This window comes from Neoarius graeffei, chromosome 12, assembly GCF_027579695.1.
Source record: "Neoarius graeffei isolate fNeoGra1 chromosome 12, fNeoGra1.pri, whole genome shotgun sequence".
Lineage (NCBI taxonomy): Eukaryota > Metazoa > Chordata > Actinopteri > Siluriformes > Ariidae > Neoarius > Neoarius graeffei.
This window is the reverse complement of record NC_083580.1, coordinates 34,633,620-34,653,794: the sequence shown is the minus strand read 5'-3', so window position 1 is coordinate 34,653,794 and position 20,175 is coordinate 34,633,620. Positions and strand designations below refer to the sequence as shown.

The window sequence follows — 20,175 nt, the reverse complement described above, 5'->3', positions numbered from 1 at the left end:
TGAACAGGCTCCTCTGGTTGCTGATGATGGTGTGCAGAGGGTGACTGGCATCGTCCAAGATGTTCAATAGTTTGTCCATAGACCTCTTCTCTGCCACCGTCACCAGAGAGTCCAGCTTTATGCCAACCACAGAGCTGGCCCGCCTGATCAGTTTGTCCAGCCTGGATGTGTCCTTCTTGGATGTGCTGCCCCCCCAGCACACCACGGTGTAAAACAGGACACTGGCGACCACAGACTGATAGAACATCCACAGGAGTTTCCTGCAGATGTTAAAGGACCGCAGCCTCCTCAGAAAGTACAGCCTGCTCTGTCTCTTCCTGTATAAGTGATTGGTGTTACAAGTCCAGTCCAGCTTGCTGTCCAGCCACAGCCCGAGGTACTTGTAGGAATCCACAGCCTCCACCTCGACTCCCTCGATCAGAACTGGTCGTGACCTTGGTCTGGACCTCCCAAAGTCAATGACCAGCTCCTTGGTCTTCGAGGTGTTGAGCTGCAGATGGTTCCTGTCGCACCACACAGCAAAGTCCCTCACCAGGCTCCTATACTCCTCCTCTCTGTCGTCACTGATACACCCAACGATGGCAGTGTCATCGGCAAACATCTGAATGTGACACAGCTCCGAGTTGTAGCAGAAGTCCGCGGTGTACAGGGTGAAGAGAAGAGGGGCCAGCACTGTGCCCTGGGGTGCTCCAGTGCTGCTAATTACAGTGTCAGAGGTGATGTCCTTCAGCCTGACATACTGCGGCCTGTCAATGAGGTAGCTGGAGATCCAGGTGACCAGGCAGGGGTCCACTCGCATCCTGTTCAGTTTGTCCTGAAGCAGTAGGGGCTGGATGGTGTTGAAGGCACTTGAGAAGTCCAAGAGGAGGATCCTCACTGTGCCATTTCCCTTATCCAGATGCGAGTGGGCTCAGTGTAGCAGGTAGAGGATGGCATCTTCCACACCAACACCTGCCCGGTACGCAAACTGCAGACAGTCCTGGGCATGTTGTACCTGGGGTCTGAGGAGGCTGAGGAAGAGCCGCTCCAACGTCATCATCAGATGTGAAGTGAGCGCCACCGGTCGGAAGTTGTTTAGCTCGCTGAGCCGATTCTTTTTGGGAACTGGAACGATACATGATGTCTTCCAGAGGGTTGGCACTCTCCCCAGCTGCAGGCTGAGGTTGAAGATGCGTTGGAGTGGTTCACCCAGTTCAGCAGCGCAGGTCTTCAGTAGTCATGGACACACCTTGTCCGGGCCTGCTGCTTTCCTGGGGTGAAGCTTCCTCAGTTGACCTCTGACCTGGTCTGCAGTAATGCATAGAGGAGTCTGTGTTGAGGTGGGGGAGGAGGGGGCTGCTGTGATGACTGGGGGGAGGTGTGTTGAGGGAAGAAGGAGAGATGGCTGCAGTGAGGGAGAGGATGGGGGGACGTGGGCTGGTTGAACTGATTGAAGAAGTCATTCAAATCGTTCGCCCTCTCTACTGTCCCCTCAACGACTCTGGTCTTTGTATTGTGGCCTGTGATGGTTTTTGCACCTTCCCAGACCTCCCTCATGCTGTTCTCCTTCAGCTTCTGCTCCACTTTTCTCCTGTAGCTGTCCTTAGCTTCCCTCATGCAGCGTTTCACCTCCTGCTGTGCTGCTTTCATCGCCTCCCTATCCCTGCTCCTGAAGGCGGCCTTCTTCCTGTTGAGGACAGCTTTGACTTCCTGTGTTACCCATGGCTTGTTATTAGGGTAACATCGTACAGTCTTAGCGGGGGAGACCACATCTGCACAGAAGTTGAGGTAATCTGTCAGACAGTGTGTCAGCCCCTCTATGTCCTCACAGTGTGGGCTAAGCAGCACATCTCAGTCTGTGATGTCATAGCAGTCTCTGAGGGCATCTTCCATTTCAGGGGACCACCTCCTGATGGAGCTAGTTGTCGCAGGCTGCCTTTGGACCAGGAGGGTGTACTTCGGCTGTAGACGAACCAGGTTGTGGTCAGACTTCCCTAGTGGGGGGAGGGGTGTGGCTCTGTATGCATCCCTCACATTAACATACAGCAAGTCAATTGTCCTGTTGTTCCTTGTTGGACAATCCACAGCCTGGTAAAAAGCAGCCAAAGTAGAGTCCAAAGTAGCGTGATTAAAGTCCCCAGAAAATGATCATAAATGCCTCAGGGTGCTGTGTCTGCAGCCTTGCTGTGACAGAGTGAATCCTCTCGCATGCAGCGGCTGCATCTGCCTTCGGAGGGATGTAAACACAGATGGTGATCACGTGACTGAACTCCCTCAGCAGATAATATGGCCGCAGGCTAACGGCTAGCAGCTCCAAGTCTGGGCAACATAAAACTGTGTTTACGGAGATATGTCCCAGGTTACACCAGCGGTTGTTGACATAAATGATGAGTCCCCCACCTTTGCTTTTCCTGCATGTGTTAGTGTCTCTGTCAGCTCTCACAGCAGTGAATCCCCGCAGGTCCACGTTAGCATCCGGTACAAGGTGTGTTAGCCATGTCTCCGTAAAGATAAACAAGCTGCTCTCCCGGTAAATCCGCTGGTTGTTCAGAGCGGATAGCTCATCGACTTTATTCGGCAGTGAGTTCACATTCCCCATGATAATGGAGGGAATGGATGGTTTGTAGTGCCGCCGGTTGTCTGCTAGCCTAGCCTTTAGCTTAGCTCCAGCTTTGCAGCCCCTGGGTTTCCTCCTCAGCTCCGCCGGGATGGGGTGTCGTATCCCGGTTCGTCCCATTGTTTTCAGGGCCAGCAGCTCCTCTCTCGAATAAGTGAGAAAACTGTCTCCTGGTTGCGTGTTAAAGTTAAATATATCCATGTTATACAGTTAAACACACTATGTCTTCGTAAAAAGAGCAAAAAAGTAAAAAAAAAAAAAAAAAAAGGTGGAAAAAAAAGGTTTAAAGAGCTAAAAATTACAGAGCTATTGGAGAGGCAGCCGTCTCACACAGCGCCCATACGGATATGAACAACTTCAGATCTTTTTTTTTTTTTGCACTTCTGCACTCAACTGTACAGACAACAGACAGACAGACAGAGATAGATAAAAAGAAAAGGCAGTCATACCTTGGAATTCCTCTTGGTGTTGCTCATAGTCCAGGCAGAAAGTAAGGAATTTCATGAGCATACGTTTCTCCACCACAGTCAGCTGCTTACTGCCAAATACATCTGCACGTGAACATGGGACCTGAAATGAAGAAAGAGGACAATGGGTGGGAAGTTTGGTGTTTGGAGAGAAGAGTGAAGTAAGGCTATGAGTAAACATAGAACATACGAAGCAGAGAGTGAACAATGAGCAGTGAAAAGAACGAAACATTTAAAAGTGTGTGTGTGAGATTGAGGGGGGGAGAAAGACTGAAAAAGAGTCAGAAAGAACAGGAGAGTCAGAAAAGAAACTCAGCAAGTCACACAAACAGATGAATTTCTTGCATTAAAAATGCTGCTTACATTTCTTCACAGGAAAAAAAAACATTCACAACCAATGCTATTTTTGGTCACATAAAATTAGAAAAGTTGAAATCAAACAAACAAACAAACAAAAAAGTTATTTATACATATGCTAAATATTAACTGAATATGTGAGGGTCAGAAATATTGGAACATTTGTGTTAAACAGAAATTAATATATGCCTATAATTTTTAATCATTCCTAAGCATTAGAATGATGCTTAGGAATATCAACACCTTTTCTCTTTCATTTCACAAAATAATGATTTTGTTCATCAAAACACTGAGCCAAGTATTCAAAAGTAAGAGAATTAATGGTGGCTACAAAATATAGGGTAATACAAAACAATAGCTTCAAGGAGCTTTAGATTTAATATACTCTTGAACCATATGCAAAAATGGAAATGTCGACAATATGGGATTTTCTACAGTGGGCAACAGCCAAGACTCATGTCACTAAACACTGTTTCACAGATCACCTTCAAACTGATGGTACCTTGTCAACAACAAAGAGGAAATCCACATTTAAGCATTGTGCATTTAGCTTACCTGCTCCACTTTGCCATTATTACAGGTCAGGATGCAACCAATATTCTTGAACTCAGCATAGCGGCTCACGTTGGACTTGATGAGAAGATCCACCAGTAAGCCACGGGAATACAGTAGCTGTAAGATGAAAGTACCAGATTGCCATTAAATAATTAAATGTGTGTGCGTGGGTGTGCACATGTAGTGTAAATGCTGGTGGTAGTACTACATACTACAGCAGACTAGAAATATATTAATTTGTTATAAACATTGGGCTCTCTATGGGATCAACAGAAAAGCATTTACCCCATCACTGGGAGATCGAATCTCGGGTTCAAATCCCGATGATGCCACAGTCATCTGTGGCCAGGAGTCCAAGAGAGCAAAATTGGCCATGGCATACTTTCAGGGTGGCATTCTCCCTCCCCCCTATGAATCACAGCAACACTAGCCAATCATGGGTGTGTGTGAGAGCTCACGCATGCAGAAAGGGGAAAATAGCACTTTCCTCCGAGTGTGTTACGCTGCCCCTGACATTGCATGAGCAGCAGCTATAAGAGATGCAGTCAGCTGGCTTCATGTGCCTCAGAGTAGCACAGGATAGCCTTCACGCTACCTGGCTGGTAGCTGTCATGTGATAGGGGAGAGCTGCCTGATGGGTGAGAACTGGCCATGACTAAATTAAGAAGAAAAATCAAAAACAGCCACTCTGACCCTGAATATAAACACATTTTGCTGTAATAGGAGGGCTCAAGGCTAAAAGTTTTGGTTGCCAAAATATGTTTTGCATATAGTGGTACCTCAAAGTTTGTAAGCATATAGTGGTGCTTGAACGTTTGTGAGCATATAGTGGAAAGCAGTATTTAATTTCTCCAAACATAATGATTCTCATTTAAAGCAAAAACTTCTATTTTGATCTCACCCATCCAAAAAGTTTTTCCCAATATCCTTCTGGCTTGTCAACATGATCTTTACCAAACTGCAGTCGGGCAGCAATGTTCTATATGGAGAGCAGTAGCTAATTAATCCCTTGCAACCCTGCCACGCACACCATTGTTGTTCAGTGTTCTCTTGAGAGTGTACTCATGAACATTAACCAATGTGAGAGAAACCTTTAGCACCTTAGAGTGTACCCTGGGTTCCTCTGTGACCTTGCAGACTATTACTCGCCTTATTCTTGGAGTGATCTTTTGTCCCTTTTCCACTACCCTTTTTCAGCTCACTTCAGCCCGACACGGCTCGCGTTTCGACTACCTCAGATCAGCACGACTCAGCTCGCTTCAGCCCTGCTTAGCTCCCAAAACTCGCACAGTTTTGGAGTAGGGCTGAAGCGAGCCAAACCGAGCTGAGTGGGGCTAGGGGCGTGAGCAGACACTCCCCTGTGCACTGATTGGTGAGGAGGAGTGTCCTCACATGCCCACACACGCCCCGCAAGCACGCTGGGATCTGTAAACACCGTAAACCCGGAAGAAGAAGAATTACGAGAATTTCCGAAGCCTTATGCGCCTCGCCTCATCTATACGCTCTTGCCAGTATCTGTTGGCGTTGTCGGTGACAACAAGCCACAGCACCAAGACCAGCAACACTAACGACTCCATGTCCTCCATGTTTATTGTTTACTATCCGGGTCGTGAGACTACCGCTTAAAAGGTCACTGATGTCACTGTTTGCGCCGCCTAACGACATCACGTGATGTCCACCCACTTTCGCTAACTCCACCCAATGTGTCCACCCACTTCCAGCCAGCACGGTTCAGCGCGGTTGTAGTCGAAATGCAACCCCAACATCCCCACTCAGCTCGACTCAGCCCAACTCAGCACGGCACGGCTCAGCCCAACTCAGCCGCGTTGGTAGTGGAAAAGCGGCATTTGTTGGTTGAGCAATCCTGGGGAGGGTAACAATGGTCTCAGGGTAACAGATCACCCACTCACACTTGACGGTCATCCCAATGATTGAAAAGACTTGACTAATTTCACCTTCAATTAACTGCTAATCCGAGAGGTTGACATACTTTTGCCACTCAATGATGTGTAATATTGGATCATTTTCCTCAATAAAGTATAATATATTTTGTTTAATCGGATTCTCTTTATCTACTTGTAGAATTTGTGTAAAAATCTGATGCGTTAGGTGATATTTTAAAGAAAATTCTAAAGCGTTCACAAACTTTCAAGCACTGCTGTATTTTAACAGCCTATATTTGGAAAAAAATTACACACCTTTTAATAATGCAACAAGGACATAAATAATGCTTAAAACTTGTTATATAAACACAACATTCTTGTTGGTGTCTTCATTTTACCAGTAACTTTACAACAACTGAATCTGTATTAGCATAACTAAGCACACAGAAGTCATCTCATCTCATTATCTCTAGCTGCTTTATCCTGTTCTACAGGGTCGCAGGCAAGCTGGAGCCTATTCCAGCTGACTATGGGCGAAAGGCGGGGTACACCCTGGACAAGTCGCCAGGTCATCACAGGGCTGACACACAGACACAGACAACCATTCACACAGAAGTCATGAAATATTTTAAAAATTCATTCTAGAACAGGAAGACAGGGTCATGAGCATGCAAGGCTCACTGATGCATATCCCACAGAAGAGCTACGATAGCGGGCGGCATGGTGGTGTAGTGGTTAGCGCTGTTGCCTCACAGCAAGAAAGTCCGGGTTCGAGCCCCGTGGCCGGCGAGGGCCTTTCTGTGCGGAGTTTGCATATTCTCCCCGTGTCCGTGTGGGTTTCCTCCGGGTGCTCCGTTTTCCCCCACAGTCCAAAGACATGCAGGTTAGGTTAACTGGTGACTAAATTGACCATAGGTGTGAATGTGAGTGTGAATGGTTGTCTGTGTCTATGTGTCAGCCCTGTGATGACCTGGCGACTTGTCCAGGGTGTACCCCGCCTTTTGCCCGTAGTCAGCTGAGATAGGCTCCAGCTTGCCTGCGACCCTGCAGAACAGGATAAAGCAACTAGAGATAATGAGATGAGATGAGATGAGCTACTATAGCACAGATTGCTGAAAAAGTTAATGGTAGCTATGATAAAAAGGTGTCAGAATACACAGTGCATCACGGCTTGCTCCATTTGGGGCTGTGTAGCCGCAGACCAGTCAGAGAGCCCATGCTGACCCCTGTCTACAATCAAAAGCACCTACAATGTCTACATGAGCATCAGAACCGGACCACAAAGCAACAGAAGGATGTGGCCTGATTTGATGAATCACATTTTCATTTACATCACGTGCACCAGGATGCAATATGGGAAGAAGGCAAGCCAGAGGAGGCAGTGTGATGCTCTGGACAATGTTCTGCTGGAAAACCATGGGTCCTGGCATTTATGTGGATATTACTTTGACACATACCACCTACTTAAACATTGTTGCAGACCAAGTACACCCCTTAATGGGAAAGGTATTCTCTGCTGGCAGTGACCTCTTTCACTAGGATAATGTGCCATGCCACACTGCAAAAATTGTTCAGCACTGGTTTGAGGAACATAAAGAGTTCAAGATGTTGACTTGGACTCCAAATTCCCCAGATCTCAATCTGATCAAGCATCTGTGGGATGTGCTGGACAAACAAGTTCAATCCATGGAGGTCCCACCTTGTAACTCGCAGAACTTTAAGGATCTGCTGCTAACGTCCAGATACAACAGCACACCTTCAGAGGTCTTGTGGAGCCCATGCCTTCACAGGTTTGAGCTGTTTTGGTGGTACAAGGCAGACCTACACGATATTAGGCAGGTGATTTTAATGTTATGGCTGATTGGTGTATTTTTCAGTCATCATCTTCCAGCTATTCCCATTAGGGGTTGCCACAGCGGATCATGTCCCTCCATCTCCCCTGTATCTTTTTCTGTACCATCAACAAGGCAGACCTACACGATATTAGGCAGGTGATTTTAATGTTATGGCTGATTGGTGTATTTTTCAGTCATCATCTTCCAGCTATTCCCATTAGGGGTTGCCACAGCGGATCATGTCCCTCCATCTCCCCTGTATCTTTTTCTGTACCATCAACCATCTTCATGTCCTCCTTCACCACATCCATAAATCTCATCTTTGGTCTTCCTCTTTTCCTTCTACCTGGCAACTAAATCTCTAGTATTTTTCACAGGCTATTGCTGCAAAACATAACACGTCTCCCTTTCTGTCACTCACACACTGTCGCCTCACAGCAAGAAAGTTCTGGGTTCAAGCCCAGTGGCCGATGGGGGCCTTTCTGTGTGGAGTTTGCATGTTCTCCCCGTGTCTGCGTGGGTTTCCTCTGGGTACTCCGGTTTCCCTCACAGTTCAAAGACATGTGGTTAGGTTGGGCTGAAGTGCACTTCAGCTGAAGTGCCCTTGAACAAGGCACCTAACTCCCAAATGCTCCCCGGGCACTGTAGCATAGCTGCCCACTGCTCTGGGTACATGAGTGTGCTTATTGCTCACTTGTGTGTGTGCATGCATGTGTTCACTGCTTCAGATGGGTTCAGTGCAGAGAATGAATTTCACTGTGCTTGAGTGTGCATGTGACAAAGGCTGCTGCTTCTTCCCCTCACAGATTATGCAAGCCTGATCAAACCTATAAGCTTGTCAGTTGTGCCAGATCAGACCTGTTTTTGACAACAGATAACAATGTAAAGGCATCTTTGTTTTTGAGGACATTGCAAACTGTGTTGAAAAGTTTTATCAGGATTGCTCAATTTGCATCATTCATTTTCCAAGTAGTGCCTTGGATGGTCATCATCCCTTGGATGGTTGTGCCTGTTCGTGTAGTATCTGTCTCATGATATATTTGTAGCTGCCCTCTCTTGCAACTTCAAATTTCAGTGTTTGAACCACCAGCCAGGTGGTTCGAAAATTTGTTCTCTCAATGATGGAGATGTATGTTATCAACTTGCAAAATAACTTTCCATCCTTCCCAAAGATGACAAGATAGTTCTCCTTTTCTTTGGTTCATGTTGGCCTTCATCAGTATCCATACCGTCATCGAGTTGTTTATTTTGTGATGTTGATGGGTTATCATGCATTATGTTTATTCCACAATTTATTTTGTTTAGCCATTGTGCCAGTATACAAAATGCTGGCTGTGCATGTATACAGAAATATCCTGACTGCATGCACACAGTGTTGGCTAGTTCAGAATATTTTTATGGACACAAAAAATGAAAAATGTTATTTAATTAAAATTGTATTTTCCATGTTTGTAAGCTTCTGTTTATTGTTACAGTATAATACTATATATTATACACATTGTTTTGAAAAGTGGTTGCCAGCATAGAGAACCAAAGAACATGAAATGGTTGCCAGTTGACTACATCTGATTATCAAGGGCAACCATTAATGTTGAGCTCTGACTAGCTTGCTCTCCTAGCCCCTCTCTACCAGGACTTGAGCTTGAGGGTATTCTTAGAGTGTACCATGCCCAAGCACATTTGACCCCCAAAGTCCAGTTCATTTGACTAGTGTGATCACAGCATGCTGTGCTCAGACATGGTTCAGCTGGCCTGCTTGGAAGAGGTGGGCTAGGGCACAATTTACATTCAATGTACACATCAGTGTAATCGCCAACTGTGCTCATGCATGGAACTTGAACGCACAATTCAATTTTTTCGAGAATATATGGGTCTGGTTCTCACATTGATGAACACAAATTATAGTAGGCAAGTACATCTGTAAATTCTTTCCTCAATGTTAGCTCAGCTGCCTCCATTAAATAAATAAATCTCCTTTTTTGTATACTTAGTACTTTTGCACTACTCCTTCACTGCCTTATCTTTTTCTCTTTATATATTTTGCTGCTGTAACAATGTAAATTTCCCTTTGTGGGATAATAAAAGGCTCTCTTATTGAAAGTCACTACATTTATATAATTGATAAATCTGCATGGCATACAAGAGGGGCCATGTGTCACCACGCCCAAAACGATTCCAAATAAGCCACAATGTAAAAACGGTCTCCATTGTTCTACGTGAGAATGCTTTTCTTAAAAAAAATCTCATCTCATCTCATTATCTCTAGCCGCTTTATCCTTCTACAGGGTCGCAGGCAAGCTGGAGCCTATCCCAGCTGACTACGGGCGAGAGGCGGGGTACACCCTGGACAAGTCGCCAGGTCATCACAGGGCTGACACAGACACAGACAACCATTCACACTCACATTCACACCTACGGTCAATTTAGAGTCACCAGTTAACCTAACCTGCATGTCTTTGGACTGTGGGGGAAACCGGAGCACCCGGAGGAAACCCACGCGGACACGGGGAGAACATGCAAACTCCTCACAGAAAGGCCCTCGCCGGCCATGGGGCTCGAACCCGGACCTTCTTGCTGTGAGGCGACAGCGCTAACCACTACACCACCGTGCCGCCTTCTTAAAAAAATAAAAATAAATAAATAAATCAAAATCAATCATGATCCAAGTGTACTTGGGCCTAGGACAATGTGAGCACAGGCCTCGTGTTCGTACACCCTTAGACTTGGGCCTATTTATTTCGACTCATCTGACAATATGACGATATGTTTTAGAGATTACAAAGTACATCTGTAAAGCACTGGTAAAAGCATTTGCAAAATTCTCTAAATGTAAATGTAAACAACAATATCAGGCTTCAGCAGTCTGTTATGGTACTAAAAACTCTTGGCACACTATAAAACAGCTGCTACGTTAACATCTTGCATCATGGTTTGTCTGACTGACATTTAAGTTACCAAAGTAGGACTAAATAACCTGCATGAAAACTGTAAAGGCTAAAAAAAAAAATCAACATGGTAGGATATGTACTAGAAAGTGATGTTAGATGAGTCTAAGAGCCTTGTAAAATGGTAGAAGATTTAAAAATAAATAAATAAAAAGAAAAATGGTAGTGCAAAAAAATTTCCCTTGCAGGGAAAAGTCAATATGTTTGATGGGTCAAATACTGAAATTAGTCTTCTAAAATTATTCATTATGCATTTTAATTATACTACAAACATTTAAATTGAAACATGTACATTAAAATATTAACTAAAGCAAATTTAAGACGCATAATCTGAAAGTTTATGTACATACAGTGGGGCAAAAAAGTATTTAGTCAGCCACCAATTGTGCAAGTTCTCCCACTTAAAAAGATGAGAGGCGCCTGTAATTTTCATCATAGGTACACTTCAACTATGAGAGACAGAATGGGGGGAAAGAATCCAGGAAATCACATTGTAGGATTTTTAATGAATTTATTGGTAAATTCCTCGGTAAAATAAATATTTGGTCACCTACAAACAAGCAAGATTTCTGGCTCTCACAGACCTGTAACAACTTCTTTAAGAGGCTCCTCTGTCCTCCACTCGTTACCTGTATTAATGGCACCTGTTTGAACTCGTTATCAGTATAAAAGACACCTGTCCACAACCTCAAACAGTCACACTCCAAACTCCACTATGGCCAAGACCAAAGAGCTGTCAAAGGACACCAGAAACAAAATTGTAGACCTGCACCAGGCTGGGAAGACTGAATCTGCAATAGGTAAGCAGCTTGGTGTGAAGAAATCAACTGTGGGAGCAATTGTTAGAAAATGGAAGACATACAAGACCACTGATAATCTCCCTCGATCTGGGGCTCCACACAAGATCTCACCCCGTGGGGTCAAAATGATCACAAGAACGGTGAGCAAAAATCCCAGAACCACATGGGGGGACCTAGTGAATGACCTGCAGAGAGCTGGGACCAAAGTAACAAAGGCTACCATCAGTAACACACTACGCCGCCAGGGACTCAAATCCTGCAGTGCCAGACGTGTCCCCCTGCTTAAGCCAGTACATGTCCAGGCCCCTCTGAAGTTTGCTAGAGAACATTTGGATGATCCAGAAGAGGATTGGGAGAATGTCATATGGTCAGATGAAACCAAAATAGAACTTTTTGGTAAAAACTCAACTTGTTGTGTTTGGAGGAGAAAGAATGCTGAGTTGCATCCAAAGAACACCATACCTACTGTGAAGCATGGGGGTGGAAACATCATGCTTTGGGGCTGTTTTTCTGCAAAGGGACCAGGACGACTGATCCGTGTAAAGGAAAGAATGAATGGGGCCATGTATCGTGAGATTTTGAGTGAAAACCTCCTTCCATCAGCAAGGGCATTGAGGATGAAACGTGGCTGGGTCTTTCAGCATGACAATGATCCTAAACACACCGCCCAGGCAACGAAGGAGTGGCTTCGTAAGAAGCATTTCAAGGTCCTGGAGTGGCCTAGCCAGTCTCCAGATCTCAACCCCATAGAAAATCTTTGGAGGGAGTTGAAAGTCCGTGTTGCCCAGCGACAGCTCCAAAACATCACTGCTCTAGAGGAGATCTGCATGGAGGAATGGGCCAAAATACCAGCAACAGTGTGTGAAAACCTTGCGAAGACTTACAGAAAGCGTTTGACCTCTGTCATTGCCAACAAAGGGTATATAACAAAGTATTGAGATGAACTTTTGTTATTGACCAAATACTTATTTTCCACCATAATTTGCAAATAAATTCTTTAAAAATCAGACAATGTGATTTTCTGGATTTTTTTTTCTCATTTTGTCTCTCATAGTTGAAGTGTACCTATGACGAAAATTACAGGCCTCTCTCATCTTTTTAAGTGGGAGAACTTGCACAATTGGTGACTGACTAAATACTTTTTTGCCCCACTGTATGCAGTGTTTCATTAATTAAATGGACACTCACCTTAGACACAAGATCAATGTTAAATCTGCGCCCCTCCTTCAGTAGCTTAGCATATGTTATTTTCTTTTTCACTGCTACTGCTTGCTCCAGGTTTCTTATTGGCTGCTGATCTTTTTTGCCTTCCTTTGACTGGCAGGGGTCTTGGCTTTTAGATGTTTGCTCATTCACCTCTAGATTCTGTGGGTCAGCATCACTTTGTGTACAAGCACTGAAAGAACTTATGTCTTGGGCTTCTGGATGGCAGCCATTCAACATCTCCGCTATTGTGGGCAAGCTGTTTGCCACAGGAGCCTTCAATTGCTCGTCATCCTCAGGCTCCTTACTGCAGGTGACAGAACACACCGCAACACAATCAAAAGTTCATAATGAAGTATCAACAGAAATGCAATTATTTACAGTGCTCAGCATAAATGAGTACACCCCCTTTGAAAAGTAACATTTTAAACAATATCTCAATGAACACAATTTCCAAAATGTTGACAAGACAAAGTTTAATATAACATCTGTTCAACTTATAACGTGAAAGTAAGGTTAATAATATAACTTGGATTACACATTTTTCAGTTTTACTCAAATTAGGGTGGTGCAAAAATGAGTACACCCCACAACAAAAACTACTACATCTAGTACTTTGTATGGCCTCCATGGTTTTTAATGACTGCAACAAGTCTTCTAAACATGGAATGAACAAGTTGGCAACATTTTGCAACATCAATCTTTTTCCATTCTTCAACAATGACCTCTTTTAGTGACTGGATGCTGGATGAAGAGCAGTGCTCAACTTGTCTCTTCAGAATTCCCCATAGGTGTTCGATTGGGTTCAGATCAGGAGACATACTTGGCCACTGAATCACTTTCACCCTGTTCTTCTTCAGAAATCCAACAGTGGCCTTAGATGTGTGTTTATTCATGTTGGAAAAGTGCATGACGACCAAGGGCATGGAGTGATGGTAGCATCCTCTCTTTCAGTATAGAGCAATACGTCTGTGAATTCATGATGCCATCAATGAAATGCAGCTCCCCGACACCAGCAGCACTCATGCAGCCCCACATAAGGACACTGCCACCACCATGTTTCACTGTAGGCACCATGCATTTTTCTTTGTATTCCTCAGGTTTGCGAAGCCATACAGTTTTGAAGCCATCAGTTCCAAAAACATTTATCTTGGTCTCATCACTCCAGAGTATAGCGTCCCAGTAGTCTTCATCTTTGTCAGCATGGGCCCTGGCAAACTCTAGGTGGGCTTTTTTGTGCCTGGGCTTTAGGAGAGGCTTCTTTCAAGGATGGCATCCATGCATGCCATTCCTCCGCAGCGTAAGTCGTATTGTGTCACGGGAAATAGTCACCCCAGTTTGGCTTTCTACTTCTTTAGATAACTGCAGTGAACTTGCATGCCAATTTTCTTCGACCCTTCTCATCAGAAGACGCTCCTGTTGAGATGTAAACTTCCGTGGACGACCTGGATGTCTCTGTGAGATGGTTGCAGTTCCATCTTTCTTAAATTTTTGTATCACTTTTGCTACAGTATTCTGACTGATAAGTAAAGCTTGGCTGATCATCTTGTAGCCTTCACCTTTGTGGTGTAAAGAAATTATTTTTTTTCTCAGGTCTTGTGTCATTTCTCTTCCATGTGGTGCCATTGCTGACAGCATGAAATGGGAAGGGGTTTTCTTTAAATAACACCCTTTTATAGTTAACTGTCTGCTGGACACCTGTGTAATGACTAATGAGACTCACTTGTGATTGTATTCTTGTTAAATTAGACATTTGTCGTCTACAATTTAGCTTTGCTCCAGAGACGTTCAGTGGAGTGTCCTCATTTGTGAACCACCCTAATTTGAGTAAAACTGAAAAATGTGTAATCCAAGTTATATTATTAACCTGACTTTCACGTTATAAGTTAAACAGATGTTATATTAAACTTTGTCTTGTCAACATTTTGGAAATTGTTTGTGTTCATTGAGATATTGTTTAAAATGTTACTTTTCAAAGGGGGTGTACTCATTTATGCTGAGCACTGTATGCTCATCTGAATCTCAATAGTGTAATTTTCATTATATGAACCATTTAGCATATTTAGCACTTATTCACTTCCTAAGTTTTGCTTGTGTCAGGTTCTAAGGAAAGATATTTATGATCTTTGAGGATTTTGTTCTGAAGTTTGTATATATATATATATATATATATATATATATATATATATATATATATATATATATAAAATATACATATTATATAAAATATACACGTGTGTGTATTATATATAAAATACACACACACACACACACACACACACACACACACACACACATATATATATATATATATAGACACACAAAAAATATTTTAAAAAATTCACTTTTTTTTTTTGCATTTACCTAACACTCAATGTTTCTTTTGTCATCTTTAGTAAGAATAAAGATAGTATCTTGCTTTATCTGGCCTCCACTGTGGAAAATGTTTTTGATTACAATTCAAATGCTTTTGTAAAATTGATTTACATATAAAATAACTACATCATGAAGAATTAAAAGCCCCTCCTTCACAGATGAGTGAAAATATTGAATAAATTTCCTCTTTTTGATTGCTTGGGTTAAAAATGCCAAGTTATGATGACTGAATTGATTATTCACTTAAATATGAAGATGATACATTTTGGGTATTTGATATGGCGAAATAGGACACAATGGAAAAATCAAGAACACACCGGAAAGATGAGAATAACGGCGGTGGTAAAAGAACAGTGACTATACTGGCTGAAGGCCGCGCGGGTCTCTGCTGCGGCGCGCGAGCATCGGGACATCACTACCACACCGGATGGAGCGCGAGGCGGGGGCAGGGCAAAATTACTGGCCGTAGATTCTATCAAAAGTTCAATCTAAATTGACCATGGTTGCAAAATATAGGCCAAAAATATGCAAACACTACGAAACATGAAAGCAAGATGAAAAAGAAACATTCTATTGCCTTATACTGCAAGACTAAAACAAAATAAAACTGTCAAAACTCGCCTTTTCAGTGATAACATCCGAACAGATCACCCATGTAACAGAAAGACCGCAAATGGAATCACGATCAACTTCTAACTGTTGGAGTGGAAAATTTCATTCTACACATGTACATTGTTAATGTGTGTCCTTCCCCGCACACAAATAACACGCTACAGTAAAAAATAGACCACAACTCATTTTATAGCTCAGAAATTCATACAAGACCATCTACCATTGTAACATTCTGTAAGAAACATATACTATACCTAACTTTCAGCTTTTGTTTTAAAAAAACAAAATCGCAGATTTATAGCTAAATTTTTATACGGTGTAGTGATTTTAAGTTACTACTTTTGGTGAGGTAGCCTTGACCCTGAGGCTTTCCGTTTAGATCAAAACACACGATTGTATTGGTTTTGGGTATGCGGAAAATGGAGTTACGATGGTGATCAAATATTTTGCATGATGTTTTATTACGGTTATGATTATTCTGTGAGCGCACCAATCCTTAGGTGTATAAAGTTACAACTTAAAATACAATTGGTGATAACTGTAGACTTTTCAGTGGGCTACAACCTTTTTAAGGGAATGCAAATATAGTCAACCATTTATGTCCCAGATCAAGCCGCCATTTTTCCACAAATTTGCAGAATTTTTGCCAAATTCTGAATAGAGTATTCACATCAAAGATTTAGTTTTATCTGTATTATTTCTTTCATCATTTTATTTCAAATTCAAATCAACATCACCATTCAAAACCGTATAGTTTATTGACTGAATATATTTAGTGGGGTACCCCCACAGTAACCAGTTTCTGAGACAGACCCATAAATAAAAACACACAAACACTATGATGATACCAAACGATAAAACCACATGAATTAAACTTAAGTTTAACAGGACAGCTTCCTAAATGTACTGACACGCTAATAATGTTAAAGTACATCTATTTGATCAGTCACCAAGAAATGGCTTCAGAGCTGATTCCTTATATTCAAATATTTGTGGGTGCAATCAGTCAATTATTAATATTAAGTGATCAATCTCATTAAATCAGTCTCATTAAATTTGAAGGTTAATAATTAAAATGAATCAATCCCATTGAATTGTTTACTTTGACTCATTTGAATTGAATCGTACCATAGAATCACTCATTTGAAGTGAATCATTTAGTGAATTGTTCAATGAATCATTTAGTGAATCATACCAATGAATCATTTAGTGAATCATTTAGTGAATCATTTAGTGAATCATACCATTAATCCTGGTGCTTAATAATAAATTACCAAACAGCTAAATTATGGTATATTTCCAAATTATTACGATCACTTACCATATTACATAACTTGTATGCACCTTTTTGAATTCTTCGAGAGATTGGGGACTTCATATATTGCTCACACAAACAGTTTGTTTAATAAATGAATTTATTATAACAAAGATAAAAATAATAAATCAATATATACAAGCAGTGAGGTGTGTATATATACGTGTGGTGTGTGTGTATGGCCTAGCTTGTTGCTAGCTAAAACAAAAGAATGTTATCTAAATAGAACAAAGGATTAGCTCTGTTGCTAATGTGTGCGTGTGTGTGCGTGTGTGTGTGGGAAGGACTTGACCATGTGTTTAGCCTCGTGTAGCTAACTACACGTGGTGGAGGCCTAGATTAGCCTTGTGTTGCTAGTGTGTGTTTGTGAAAGGCCCTATGGCCTGAACAAAAGCTAGCTTGTGGATTTCTAGCTGTGTGGTTTATCAGGCCTGATGGCCTGCTGAGCACATGGTAGGCCTTGATTAGCCTTGTGTTGCTAGTGTGTTTGTGAAAGGCCCTATGGCCTAGCTTAAGTGTGTTTGTTAGGCCTGGTGAGGCCTACTGAGCACGTGTTGCTAAAGACAAAGGGAAGCTACCTAAAGTGTATCAGGCCTGGTCAGGCCTGTTGAGCACGTGTTTTCTCAGTAACAAAAAGATTCCACACTCATAACATTACCAAACTCACTGAAACCTTGATAAGGTCAAAATGTATGATAAGGAAATTAGTGTTAGTCAGAATAAGAGAGAGAGAAGGAGCATGCACAGCCTATCTATTAAACAATTGAGAGCACATAGATCCAAAATAAATCAACACACTGCGTGTCTAACAGTGTAACAGATAAATCTGGGTTTAAATTCACACTATTTCAATAAAAGCAAATTCCTAAGACTATCTTAATTATGCCCAAATGCCAAAATCTTACTTAATCCTGCCTTTAGCAAGATATGAAGAACTATTCGCCGGTGTAGTTTCGGGCCTCGCCGTGGGAGCACGTGAGCCGCTCGTGATGGAGGCGTAGAAAACTTTCAGGTCCAGCGGAGCACTTCGGTGGTTCCCGTGGAAAGCAGAGGATTCTTGGTCCGAACCTCAGCGTTCGTGAGGAAAAATCTCTGATCAGAATAAGATGCACAGCGCTTTTGAGTTAAAAAGGATTCAATCGCTTCTTAACTTTTAACTGCCTGGGCTGCAGTCGTGACGTCACTTCTAATACGGATAAACCGGTTGTAACTCAGGTTGAGTTTAAGGATCGCGCTATTCTGGACTTTTACCTTGGCCAGTGGTTAGGCACAGAACGCGCTGGATGGTGAATCTTGCAAGAAAGAAGTGTTTTCGGGTTGGAGAGCATCTCTTTATGCGTCCAGACTCCTCGGAAACCGGACGCGAGAGACAAAATGGCGGAGCTTCCGCTTGGACTTATTCGCGCATGGCGGACTGACGTAGATGATCCCGCCCACGCGTGACGTAGGTCACGCAGAAGTTGCCTGGGAATTGTAGTTCTGACACAAGATGGCGGCATGATACCTATATATTCTCATTTGCAACAGATAAGCAATAATGTACATAATATACTGTATCACTAAAAGGAACTGTGTTGTGCTGGAATGATTGGCCAAGCAGCCAACCACATAAAGAAAGAGCTTTCACACTGGAGATCTTCAGCTGCTTTTACACAGGCAGCGCACACAGAACAAGTTGTGCCCATTTTTCATTGTGTTTACATGCTCACACACTATTGGTGGCAAACCAGAATTTAGACAGGTAAACACAAGTGTGCATGCACAAATCAGTGATTAGAAGAAAAAGTCTTTTAATCTGTTTTTAACTTGCCTTATTGTCTTCTCGCTGCTCATTTCTCTGTTTAAACAGTCTGTGATTCAGCGGTAAATCGGCTCGTTGTGGCCCAATTTCTTCAAATCCAACTGGGTATCTGCATTTCCTTACAAGTAGATGATGGTAAGAACTTCTTTAGTCCAGATGTCACTGCAATTGGCTTGGGAATTGCTTGACTCCATCTTTTAAAGGCGGAGAAGTTTGACAAGGAAAATCACTCAAGAAGAACTGACCACTGAATTTAGTGTGAAGCAGTCTTGTCCAGATGATAAATGACCCAGATGAACGCTACCGCGCATGCACAAGCCCTCCTACTTGCCTCAGATTGTGTTTAGATGGGCAGTTCCACTGGGGCAACTTGCTCCAGGAACAACTTGTTCTGGCACAAGTGCCTGTGTAAAAGCAGCTTAAATCAGTATGCATGTTAGATGTCATGGGCAATGTTACCATGACAACATGGAGAGCTTGAGTCCAGTCAGCGTATTCAACTTTGTAATAGCATTTTTTTCCTTAGCTTGTTTAAAGATTAAGAAAACCAAAAAATAAACTCCTTTATACTGACAGATAATATCCATACAAGATGTTTGGGTCTTCACTTGTTCGTATTTGTACCTGCATACAGATTTTATTTTCAAGTGAAGGTAATGCCCCTAAACCACACTTTGTACAAAGCAACAATCATTATATTGATTGACCATGTGTTTTCAAACCATAGCTGAACCAAAAGGACATACATTGATGGAAAATCAATAAGATCAGCCAATTTTCACAGAATCTGCCAAGACTGAACCAGAAGATCCTGAAGGGGTGCATGACATGACGTGTAACAATTCAGGTATCAGTTTCGTTCATATGTGCAGCAGTGGTTAGACCAGTCTCGATATGGAATCATGTTTTGGAGAGAATTCTGATTGTGATTGGGATTCTTATGTCGGATGAAGGGGCAGATGATTATCAAAGATATTCTGGAGTAAATGGTTATCTTTTCGAGCCCCCAAGATGAGAAACTGCCAGTTCATGACAGTCTTCCTCTGTAACGCGTGAGAGATGTGAAGAACACGGTGCTTACCTTTCATCATGTTTTCCTGAACAAAACTAAAAAATTGAGTCTGGCAATATTGCAATCTGAGAGCATTTAACATGTTTCAGTTAATAATTAATGATTGCGTCTGCGCATTTTTCATCCTGTTAAAGTGCATCAGATATGATAAGATCAGATGTTGCGAGCATGTAAATGTTGTGTGTGTGTGTGTGTGTGTGTGTGTGTGTGTGTGTGTGTGTGTGTGTGTGTGTGTGTGTGTGTGTGAGAGAGAGAGAGATAATAGGGGGATCGACAAACTGTTCAAATGTCAGATCAAATGTCATTTACTAAATAAATGGGTTTCTTTTTGCTCCAATAATTCCCATGTGGTTGTTCT

At 42.5% G+C, this 20,175-nt stretch overlaps 1 protein-coding gene across 3 annotated transcripts in view; it reads right to left on the bottom strand.

Annotated features, from left to right (window-relative positions):
* Positions 1-20,175, bottom strand: part of chm (CHM Rab escort protein) — a 377,848-nt gene that overhangs the window by 174,758 nt on the left and 182,915 nt on the right. For all 3 annotated transcript variants that reach the window (XM_060935797.1, XM_060935798.1, XM_060935799.1), the window contains exons 5-7: positions 12,627-12,948; positions 3,976-4,092; positions 3,046-3,166 (exon numbers count right to left, since the gene is read on the bottom strand). In XM_060935797.1, coding sequence (XP_060791780.1) covers positions 3,046-3,166; positions 3,976-4,092; positions 12,627-12,948 — 560 coding nt within the window. The remainder of the gene's footprint in view (positions 1-3,045; positions 3,167-3,975; positions 4,093-12,626; positions 12,949-20,175) is intronic.